The sequence below is a fragment of the Rhynchophorus ferrugineus genome, unplaced genomic scaffold (assembly GCF_030347505.1).
Source record: "Rhynchophorus ferrugineus isolate W39M unplaced genomic scaffold, kcgeb_rfMv2 rfM1, whole genome shotgun sequence".
NCBI classification, from domain to species: Eukaryota; Metazoa; Arthropoda; class Insecta; order Coleoptera; family Curculionidae; genus Rhynchophorus; species Rhynchophorus ferrugineus.
In genome coordinates, this window is record NW_027472580.1 from 57,215,331 (window position 1) to 57,227,887 (window position 12,557).

At 29.1% G+C, this 12,557-nt stretch overlaps 2 protein-coding genes and 1 non-coding gene across 7 annotated transcripts in view; 2 read left to right on the forward strand and 1 right to left on the reverse strand.

Annotated features, from left to right (window-relative positions):
* The first annotated feature begins 4,863 nt into the window (after window positions 1-4,863).
* LOC143204558 (arg8-vasotocin receptor-like) lies at window positions 4,864-10,689 on the forward strand. Its single transcript, XM_076417194.1, has 5 exons — window positions 4,864-4,884; window positions 5,931-6,163; window positions 6,227-6,344; window positions 8,307-8,496; window positions 9,799-10,689. The coding sequence occupies exons 1-5, from the start codon at window positions 4,864-4,866 to the stop codon at window positions 10,566-10,568; spliced, it is 1,332 nt and encodes a 443-aa protein (XP_076273309.1). The 3' UTR covers window positions 10,569-10,689.
* TRNAR-UCU (transfer RNA arginine (anticodon UCU)) lies at window positions 9,149-9,221 on the forward strand. The gene has a single exon. It is a non-coding gene; the product is annotated as a tRNA-Arg (tRNA).
* Window positions 10,690-10,768: 79 nt separating the features above from the next.
* The window catches only part of LOC143198776 (protein NDNF), an 81,505-nt gene continuing 79,716 nt past the window's right edge, over window positions 10,769-12,557 (reverse strand). For all 5 annotated transcript variants that reach the window (XM_076408270.1, XM_076408279.1, XM_076408261.1 and 2 more), the window contains one exon: window positions 10,769-10,922. In XM_076408270.1, the coding sequence (XP_076264385.1) occupies window positions 10,775-10,922 (148 nt within the window). In that variant the 3' untranslated portion in view covers window positions 10,769-10,774. The remainder of the gene's footprint in view (window positions 10,923-12,557) is intronic.

The window sequence follows — 12,557 nt, forward strand, 5'->3', positions numbered from 1 at the left end:
GTTTTAGTTCAGTTTGGATTTGATATACAAGAAAATTCTAATCTAAATAAAATAGTTGAACAAAAATGTTATCAAATATAATTTATTTTAACATTATAGTACATATAATACATATATTATCGAAGGACTTAAAATTACAATTATGTACACAGGTGTAATAGTTTTCATTCGAGAGCATATTTACCTTTTTACTTTTTTTGTCAAGTCATCTTGGTATCACTGTATATCTTATTTCTTCTGCTACTATCTGTGTACACCATTCTTCATAAAATTAATCACTGAATTCTGTCTAATGCATTTACCATATCTACAAAACAGTTAGTATTCACTGTCTCCTTATGCGTTCCAACCTCATGCTCATGTTTAATTTTGAACAATTACAATCATATCTGTGTACACAAATCTTTCACGTCCTACAATACCATTTTCTACACTTATATCCAATTTATTATGAGCATACTTTTAGTTGTTTCCACTCTCATCACTCTTTCTTAGGAATTTGCAGCATTGCACAGCATTATCACGTATCCTGAAAGTTTCCTTCAGTCACTTTCACTTTCCGACTCACTGTTCAATTTAATCACTAACCTGTTAATTTTATAATTATAATTTCTAATCTGTTTAAAACATGTTCACGATTCCACCATTTATCAGTTACTTCCTCTGTATGTCTTATAGAGTTCATCCAAACCTAAGGTGTTATGGTTGACAATGCTTGACAATGGAATATCCCTCTCGACCAGCAATATATCTGCAATTAATTATTAATAAATATAATGACCAAAAAATGTAATTAAGTGCTATTGTAACCTTTACCTTTTTCCATCAATTTTTGTTGTCTTTACACTTTTTTTATTACTGTCTTGCCAAGAGTGCCGTAATGAACCATTTTAAAATGTTCAAGTTTCATCAAGATACACAAATTCAAATAGCTTATCTGCCTTGGTCTTATTTTATGCCTTTAAAAATTGAATTCTTTTTAAGGTAATGTCTGGAAGTTCGATTAACCCTCTCCGAGGGTTATCTTTACACCATTTAAACCCTATGCCTTATGTGTGTATGAAAGGATGTCTTGTATCTTTCAAAAAGCTGTATGTCTATAATTCTTTCATGTATATTTTCGAGACAGACAATTTTCTCTAAAATAATTATTGAATTATGTTTATACCGATAAAATAGTTTGTGTACTTACTGTTCTTATACATTTCCTATCTTTGGTCTCGAATAGAGCCAATATCAAGATGGTCAAGATTTGTGACCTACTGTATGTAGACGGGTTTTCTTGGGTGAATATATCGTATTATTCTTCATTTTGTAAGCGATGTTATTCACAGTACCCACAATAATATTCAGCGCGGTAGCAACCCGCTAAAATATTTTCAATAAAATTGTAGGGACTTATATTATTTAATATCATCCATAATTACCTCTCCAACGGAATTTACCGGCAAAAGGGGGCCTCTATTATCCCGATCATTTTCAAAATAATCTTTTAAAGCCGCAATCAATTTGTGACTCTGAATATCTATTGTTTTCGCTATTTTCAAACAAAGTGATAGGATGTATTACGGAGGGACTTAAAATTTATCAAAATAATCAAAGGGCTAAAATAATGTTTGCCGGTTTATAACCTGTAGTAATTATAACTAATATTTTGAATCATTTAGGGTACATCTGACAACCGGTTGGTGACCAGCTTATGTTAGATTTATACAAAATTCTTGAAAGCAATAATGATAAGAGGTTTTACCTCTTACCTATAAATTATTGTGGCTGTATAATTAACTGTAAATTTTAGATATAATATAATGTTAAAATAAATTATATTTGATAACATTTTTGTTCAATTATTTTATTTATATTAGAATTTTTTTGTACGGCAAAGCCAAGCTGAACTAAAACTCAGGGTTGATGCGGCAACATTGTAATGTTTCGACGTCACAAATATCCATGACGCATTACTAAAAAACTTTGAATAGACTATATATCCTTCACAACGTTAGCACTGCAAGGCCGAGGGTTGTCATACAAGAGGTTGACTTTGCGTCTGTTAGTCCCTATTGCTGGTCTTTTTTGCAACAATACGTAGTTTTAATTTCGTTATATAATTTTATAGTCGTGAATATTCCGCTTCGATGTCGATGTGGATGGCTTTCCTGGTCTAATGTATGACTTTTGCGTTTGGGATAGTCCATCCTTTAACCGTCAATCACAAAACGCTACAGAATTTGTTTGCCTGACAGACACTGAAATATTTATATTGTGATTGTTCGAAATGCCACTTTCAGTTACTTAGCGTTGTAACCATTTTTCCTTCTTTGGAATTTTCTCATCGCTTGAAAATGTCTGAAAGCAGTTAATTGATCAACTGCTAAGCTATCTAAATGTTCTTTTAGTATTTGAGCTGTCCTCTAGGTCATTCTTTGTCACTGACATCAAAATCTCTACTTCTAGACACTACTAAAACGTTAGGTGTTTGAGAGGATTCGGTTACAGATTCTTCAAATCAAATAGCAATAGTAATGAATGTCGAAAAGACAGTTAATATAAATTTAAGTTAATAAAAATTAACAACTCCTTGATACTAATATATAATATATAATATCTACATAATGTAGAGAAAAGTGAAAACCATAGAGAAACATTTAAGTTAGATTGAGCTGCTTAGATCGGTATTTCGCATATTAACCAATAGATGTCGCTGTACAAAATATATGCAAGCGTCTAATATTTACATAGATGAAGTTTATTTATTTTGTAACTGGTGATGTTTTTGCATAATTAAAGTCAATGAAAAGGTGTTGGAAATGTGTGTACCTATTAAATAATATTATAAAAACAGTTGTATGAAACCTATTATATAATAATTGTAAATTAACTTTCCCATAATAAGTTATTATAATAAAAATAAGTCCAGTATAATTAAGATAAATGTTTTATTCCGAAGTAGAATTGTGAAGAAACTATCTTCCGATATATTTAAGGCCTCAAAACAGTCATATTACGTAAGTTTAGTTGATTATAAAATTTTCATTTAAGATAAACCTCGTTTTTGTTTTGGAAGTGAACTAGAAACACAGGAGTTTATACTTGGAGTTTCACAAGCTTACATATTGTCATCCAACATCTCCATCATCCATCATATATATCCATCTCCTATGATCCAATAAGCAATGATGCAAACATATTCCTACGCACTGATAATCTAAAAATCCATAAACAATTGTAGTATAACTGTTGGGTCCCAAATTACGATGAGTAAACCTTATAAAAATAAGATTACCATCAAATAATAATATCACCAAAGTTAAAGACATGAATACTATTTGAGCGTTAAGAGAACATATTTGTCTATAAAGGCCATATCTGTGGAAAGGAAATATCACTTGAAAATCGTTTCATAAGTTTGCTATTATGAACAGATTTCTAGTCAAAATTTTAATAAAATCGAACCAACCACTGTATTAACCTGAAATGGTTCTGATTGAAAATGAACTGATTCTTTAAAACTGAATTAACTGATGTGTTAAGGGATTTTGGTTTAAGCATTTAATGTGAAAATATATTTATTTACTTTTTGTACCACATAGCCGGGTGTTTTGTCTGTCTCTGGAATGTATTTCTCCGATATATCCATCCTAGGATTGCTTATTATACTTATTTTGTGTTGTTTGTATCTCAATTTCATCTCTCTTTTGGCCTGTAAATTGCTTTGTATACTTCGATTTTAGTTTGGCTTTATATTTCCACTTGGTTGATAAATTAGCGATTTATAGCAAGGTATAAATCATGGTTTTTCCAATTCTGGTATTCCTCTCCATCTTTTTCGTTTCCTATACCCAGATACCTAAATGAATTATTTGTTCCATTTTTGTACCCCCCCAATTTGGATACTTCTGGCTCTCCCATCAGTATGACTTTCGTTTTGGTTGTATTCATCATCATTTCATAGTCTCTTAGTCACATTCTATCTGTTTAAGATTTTCGATAGGTGTGGGTGTAGATAAGCTAGAACTATTGGTTGTTATTATTACATCATCTACAAAAGATTCCGAGACTTAGACTTTTTTTGATATTTCTTTATTATTTCATTCATTAATATTATAAACAGCGTTGGGTTTAAACATCCGCCTTGTCTTTATCCTACTTGGATTTTGAAGGTTTTTAATATAATATTGTCTGAGAGTTCATATCCTGAATTATTTCAATAATTATCAATTCAACAATTTTCTCCATTTATTTTATCAAAAGCTTTTTCTAAATCAATGCATGTTAGATATATCTGTTTTTTTGGGGTTGAACTTTTTCCACTATTTGTCTTCTACTAAATATATGGTTTTGTATACTTTTTCCTTTCCACTCTGCTATTCTGTCAACGACTTATCAACTACTAATTTTAGATGCATTTCTATAATTTTCTCTTTTCTTTATATCGGTACAGTAAACCCAATTTGTCAATTTTATGGCATTTGTTTCTCTTGTCATGCTCTATAGTAAATTTTCATTAATAATTCAGTAATTTTCTGAACCATTTCTTAGCATTTTTATTTTTTAGTTTTCTCACTACAAGCTTAATTCTTCAATTTTTATCTTCTCTATGCATTTTATTTTCTTATTGTACGATATTACGCGGGTTAAAACATATGCAACTTCTATGTTAATTAATTTATTTTTTCGAATGAAATTGGAATATATTATGTAAAGGGCCTCGTAATAGAAAGTTACGTAAATGTTATCTAATACATTAAATCTTTTTAGTACAGTGATTCCTAAATCGATTAATTACTTCATTGATTATCAATTAATAATTTGAGTATCAGTTGTTGGCGAGGCGATATCTACTCGTAGCTGAAATTGGATAAAATGGGGGCAGGTATAACAAGGGTAAGTACACAACACTAATTGAAGTTAGCAATTTATATATACAAATAATTCTTATTTCTGATATGATGTTATTTTAAAATAATATATATTAAAATATTACTAGGTTTTTTATTATTAAATAATATACAATTTTTAGTATTACTAATTAATTCTATTGATTGCTTTTTTAGTGCGTTCTTTTATAAGTACTGCTCTGTTCAATGAAATAATAGATGAAATTAATATTAAATTAAGGAATTTGGAGCCTATTGATTATAATATTATTTTATATAGTCGAAAAAGTGAAAAAGTTTATAAAACTAAATACCACCATTTATGCACTTTTGGATTTCATCTATAAAATATATAAGTGACACCTGCAAGTGATAACTGCCTTTACAATAATTAGCGAGCAGACTAAAGTATTTAGGACTATTAAGTTCAAGTACAAACGGCATATTACGAAGAAACGAACAGAAGGGAACTTTCTATGAGAGCCAAAAAAAAAAAAGATGATTGCTTGGATGGCAATCCGAACTACTACTATACAACACATCGTTATTTTATAAACAAACAAACGAGTGTGCACCTACAGTGTGCAATTATAAAGTTATATAAAGAAATATAGTGTCATTATAATTCAAAAATTTCAAAACATATTCGCTCAAATTCTTCGAAACATTGTCAATGCTTAAGGTGTATTAGAGGTATTTATAGTCATCTCATAATTTAAAGGGTTTTCGAAGAAACATTACGTGAGCCTGAATGAACATTACGTCGAAATACTATTTGATAACAGCGTACTTACCCAAAGGTCGAAGACAAAAACCTTTGGAATTAGTATAGCGAAGCTATATGTGAGAAAAATGTCGAGCTTTAGGTTTATATAGAGAGCACCAGTAGGAGTACGTTAATAAAATATTTTTTAAGTTTGGTCCTGAAGCCTTAGATATAGCCTGGGGGATGAAACTAAAAAAATATTATTACATAGTGAAAAATAGTTAGTTATAAAGCCATGTGCTTTTTGAGTAAAAAGTATGAAATTTGAGTTGTCAATTTGTTTTTAGTACTCAATTGTTTCAAACTCCTACTATTATTATTCTATAGTAATCTTACTATTGCTTTTAATTCCTGAAATATGTATATATTTACAGATTGACGAAAGTGAACGTAGCAACGTATCAGAAGAATTCTTGGCAGTAATTCAAGTAAATAGAGATATTCACTATTGGTATATTTTAATAATTTCTGTTATCGCTGTCATTGGGAATCTCCTCGCCATTAGATCTGTTTTAATCAGGTAATAGTAATAATAAATATCTACATATTTAAACATTAAATTATTATCCGCTACTGCTTTTAGGAAATATAAATATTTACAAAAGACGTGTATGATATCGTTAGCAGTCTCGGATCTTTTATCTGTGATTGTTTTTGCGATGAATTATTTGGATTTATTAGGAAAGCCATTAATGACTTGGGTGAGTAAGTATTTAGTAAACTGAACATTAAATTATAAGAAGAATTGCAGAAGGCACTCATTATTTATTTTTATTTAGTTATCATTTGAAAGTAGATTTCGAATGTTTCGGTGTTCTGTTTTTGATCCTCAAGTTGATAAGATTGCGTCAATGAAACCGCTTTTTACGTGGTTTTGTATAGATGTTCATGTAGACCCAGTCTGTCAGAATTATCTAACACATATATAGAATTATTTTATGTAGAATTATCTTAGGGATTAAAGCTGCTGTTAATAATATTATTGGGCCAGATCGGGATGGAAACATCAATAACTTGAAATGTCTAGTTGTCCCGTTGATTTATGAACACTGTGTGATCTCAATATATTTTAAGTTCTTAGTTTTTTAATATAAACCCTAGTACAAACTGATAATAAGGAACTTTCTTTGGTGGGATCTTTGATATGATGGACTATCTTAGCTACTGCATCATGTCGCTGTTTGTACTCGGTTTATTTAAACATCTGGCAGCCCCTATAATTTCTTATATAGTTTCACTACTCTGGCATCCATCTTTTTTTTATTTGGCTAATAATATTTTTCGATGTTGTTGTCATTTGGATCTAAAGAGGTGACGCCCGCTGGGCATACTACCCGGTGTAGTAGTGACATTTCGGATCCTCTCAAAAAATAATTTCATAAATTATCTATTGGTACAGTTTCTAGTGTTGAAGGGACTTGCTGATATGTACTAATCTTCTTTTTTCTAGATTTCTAGGCAAAGATGTTCTTTTTATTGCTTTTTAAGGATAGTGTTGTGTGCTGTTTATTAAATTTCTACGTTTACGTTGTAGTTTTTACATGTCAGTTTGGATCTACTGTACAATACTAAATGTATTTATGGCTTTACCGAGGGTTTTACTTTTGAGCTTTATCTGCCTTGAATTTTATATTTTATTAGTTAATTAACGCGCATCGAAACATAGTTTTCATCAATTTACCACCATCAATTTGTTGAGTCTATTTTATTCGTTGCTATTTATAAACATTACGATTCTCCATAGTTTTGATCAATAATGAATAAAATGAAGCAATATATGAATAAAAATGGCGAAGTTCGTTTTTGAGTCAGTTTATTTTTGTGCGTTGATTGAGATTTATAGAAGGAAATGGCTAAATATGATGGTTTGTAAAATCAAATGGACTTGTTTGAAAATCTCAGTCATTATAGATTTGTTTTAATAAGGATAATTTTTATTTCAACACTAGTCCAACTCAACTAGTTAAACTAATTGTGATAGATAGCGATCTTGGAATAGATTCGTTTGATTTGTACTTTTCGGTTACTCAGGAGTCCCATTTCAATTTTATTTAAATTTACATATTTTTATCGATAGAATATTCTCTTTTTTTTCAGGTTTCCCTAGTATTTCATGAATGTTCAGCGGATTTTAGTTGAAATCTGAACATGGTGTGGTTTCTATATCATAATTACAAACTGACAACACATATATTTCTGCTTCAATAAAATTACATATAATATAATAAAGTTACCAAATGTGTGCGATTCAATAACGTTGAGTGGTTATATCGAAAATATTTCCTCTTGCAAAAGTTATTTTTTTCCTAGAATTTGATTGATTTGCTGTTTTAAGTAACTATGAAAATCAACATATTTTCTTGTAAATCGTTATCGAAATTTCCATTTCTAACTTCTCAAAAAATTCACAATTCAAGTATAATTGATAAATGTGTTATAGTATCTTATTTAAAAATATGATACTTTTACTATTAATATATATATATATATATATATATATATATATATATATATATATATATATATATATATATAATATATATATATATATATATATATACATATATATATAATATATATATATATATATATATATATATATATATATATATATATATATAAATATATATATATATCAACATTTTATAATACGATTTTTATAGTCTTATGGCGAATTTCTCTGCCATGCAATACCAGTTCTTCAGGTTTTGGGCAATTTGGCTAGTTCAATAGCTTTAGTAATAATTGCTTTGGATCGATACCATAGTGTAATTCACGCCCTCAGCAGAAAGTGGGATCCAAGTTTATGGAAGTGCTTGGTTAGTACGTTAACATTATGGACAATTTGTACAGGTAATTAAACGATGTAGTAGTATTATATTTGTTTTCTAAGGTTTATATGTCTTAAATTTGATTTTACCATATTGAAAATGATTTATTTTTTGCTCGAATCTGTAATGTATTTAAACAAATGCTTTAATTATGAACAAGAGATAATAAATTAATTGATAATTAAGTCCAAGTTTGCATGCTTTTTTACCAATAGGGAACATGGATTTTTTGTAGTTACAAATATAAAAAAAATAAGACCATATCATATCAGTAGCTAAGTCTCTATCTTGGCTACTCTTAACTTGTTAAATTTCCCATATGATCAAATATTAATATGACGTTAAGGCCCATTTAAAAAATCTATTGCCTATCGGCGACGTATAGTGTGTTACGATCTAATAGTGATAAAAAATATATATATTTGATTTAGTTAATTTTATTTTAGTTTTTATTATAGAAATCTCAATTATCAATAAGATTCGTAAATGAATAAATAATAAATTTTTTTATGTTAATTAATGATATAAATATTATCGTAGTATTAATAAAGTAAACACTACTATTGATTGACACAAAGCAAGAAAAAATGAACAAAAATTATTAATCAAAAAAATATTTTAAATAAAAGTATAGCTTTAAACATGTCAATATCGCAGGTAGCATAAAACTCATAGTCCCTGTAGCGCAGCGGATAGCGCGTTGGACTTCTAATCCAAAGGTCGTGGGTTCGATCCCCACCAGGGATGCGTGCGTGGTCGCAACTTTTTATATTTGATCACTTTGTTGGAACAAGTTTCTTCTTCTGCTTCTGTTTAAAAATATAACTAAACCTTGGTTTGTTAAAAATAACATTGTTTGGTTGAAACTGATATGGATTATTCATAGTATTTGGTACACGGAAGTTTTGGTGTTTGTTGATTTTTTTACAGATTTTAAACAAATTATGGTAGAAAAAATATATTTATTTGTTATACAGCTATATAAATTATATATATAACTATATCAGTTATTAAGTTGTCTTTATAATTCCAGTAACTGTATAATTATAAAGGTTTGATGCCGTTATATTGTTTTAAACATATTTCAAGAAAATAGAACTATTAATAAAATTTTCGAGTTAGAATCGGTAAAAGGAATCGGTTCCTTATAAATAATTGGTATTGTTGTCTTGATTAAAGTATAAATTATTTGTATAAAATATCTACAAAAATATGGTTCACTTTATATATTACTATGCAGAAAAGTATGTTTAAAGAATATTAAAAAAATACAAAATATCGATAATTAAAAAAAAATTCATAGATTATTTTATTTTTGTTTCAGGAATATCATATCCTATGGCGACATTTTATTTTCACGTGCCATTACGTATCCCAAGTGGAAATGTTTATCTTTGTACCGGAAGTACAGTTACAAGGAGTGGCATTAAAGTTTATTACATCATCATCAACATATTATTTTTCTTCCCAGTGATATCGATGTTTTTCTGGTTTTACTTTAAAATAGCGGTGATGGTATGGCGTCATAGGAAACCGTTATCAACCAGATTATCTACCAGGCCAATAGAGACGGACAATAATTCTTTCTCTGATAATTCCAGCCGTTACGTCAAAAATGGATGTAAAAAAAGAAACGTTCAAGTAGAGCGGAAGTTACGAACCTTTAAGGTCGTTATTGTACTAATACTAGCATTTATCGGCTGTCGAATGCCTCACTGGCTATTTTGGATGTACAAAATACTTTATAGGAGCCGAGGAAATATCATTTGGACGTTAACATTCGCCTTTACCGGATTGAACTTGTTGAATTGTGCATTGAATCCATTCCTCTACACATATCTGAACCAGACTTTACAAGCGTGGAAGAAAATTAGCGATTTTGTTTGCAAAATTTGTTGTTGTTGCTTTACTAACGCTGAATTTGAAGAATTCGAGAAAGGAAAACCAGTGGTAGAAGAAGTAATGGGTGGCATACAGTCGCTTCCTCGACATAAATTGTTAACGCCTATTACAGTCGAGCGATTGAAAGGTTTTAGTGAATTCCCTCCTCAGGCATACAATTTCAATAATAGGACATCTACAGAACGATATTAATAAGTCGTATATCAGCAAAAGCGCCATATGTTGTTACTTATCGTAAGAGGTACTAAACGTTAAGTTTTATATGGTTGTTAGATACATAAAAGCACCCACAACCGTGCTATTAACACTGCAACAGCTTGTATCTCTAACCATAAATTTTATGGCTCAATAAATGTTTCAAATAATACAATACCCAATATTAATAATACTAATGCTTTTTAATAGGAATTTATTTGACATGAACTTAGGGTATCTACTGATAATACATTATAAGACAATGTTCTTCCTTTTGGTTTCTTTATGGTCACCAGTATCGTATAACTTCTTCCTGATCTTAAATTGGTTATTTTTTCAGTAATTATTGACCTGAAAGAGAAAATAGTACCTGTAAATAATTGCTTGTACAATATCTAACAATAATGTTTAATATATTTTATCAAAACTGTTTATGTATAATTAATAATATTATATCTGTTTGTACTATGCCGTCATCTATAGATATAGTTATAGTAATTTTTAATGTTTATATATATTTTGATAAATAGAAAATAAGTTTCTGAAGAAATAACTACGGGCTGCTTAATTTATATAATTATTTGTTCTTAACATTAACAATGAAAATTATTATGTATCTCTTAATTTGCTACTTAGGGTTGTAACATAGAAATAACAAATCTTGTTGCCAATAATTAACTGTATTATTTGGTTCAATTTTAAAGTTATTGTAAATAAAGCATGAAAATGTGTGTTTATCTATATATATTGAAGCTTCTTAATAGAGTTTTCTCGGGGTTATTTTTATTATTGATATTTACTATATTTATATTGCATCCACACTTTTTTAAAATATTGTGAATATACTAAGGACTAATAATAATCTAAAAATATACTAAGGACTTAGGTATATTCATGGTTATATCGAAGTTGAAAAGGTATATCACTAATCAATTTTGGGGGTCTGTTAGAATACTGTGGTTAAACCATGACTATGTTAACAGATGCCTTTGGGTAAATACCATGCAGAAAGGAAATACATAGAAGGCGATGGTTGCGCTGTATCGGAATGAAAGGAACAACAACTTTAATATGCATTTTTATGGGGTTCTAAGAAATAATTTGCGGTGATTTCGAGAACACCTGTATTTCAATATCACGGTAATGTACGGTAGCACACAGCTCTTCTTCAGCATATTGTAATCTTCAACGATTCCATACTCTTGAGCATTCTTAAATATTTACAAATAGTTTTTACGCTTATCATTTTAGTGCCCAGTACCGACGCGTTGTTGTTTATGAGATTATTTGTTAGGTGGAAGTTTTTAATTAATTTTATGTTTAGATTATTCCTAGACTAGTTTATATAATTATTTATTACTTAAGAAAAAACATTAGCAGCAAATAATACCCGCATAAAATATGAATTATAGGCAAGATTTTATAATTTAGTAATACTAATTATTTAGTAATTTTGTAGATTGCTAAGGAACAAATGTTTATTCGTGTTAAATAATATGAAAACATTGAGCAATATGACGTAATTTCTGTGCGATATGCGAAAAGGACTGCAAATTAAAAATATGTTTAAATTTATATAATTGTAAAGATATAATGTGTCAACACATTGATGCTGTCTGTTTTTTTATAAGAGAAACAAAACTACTACAGAAAAAGAGTGAATGGAATTGGAAGATTATTGTATGCTCCCTTATTATTGTCAGCGATGTCTAAGCATTGCGTTCAATTCGTTACCTTCCAGAAAGATTTTCAGGATTAGCAGGCTCGGTACCAAAGGTATATCAATGCCTAAGAAACCTATTATAAAACTAGAACATATTAAATAATATCATATATACAAATGTAAGTCAAATATATTATAAATATTATAACCAATATAGAGCCGCAGAATTTATATAAGAATATTCTTCACCAAATTTTGCCATAGTTAATGATCGGTCATAATATTCTAGCTACGGACAATCTTAGTCTCCTATATTTCAGATT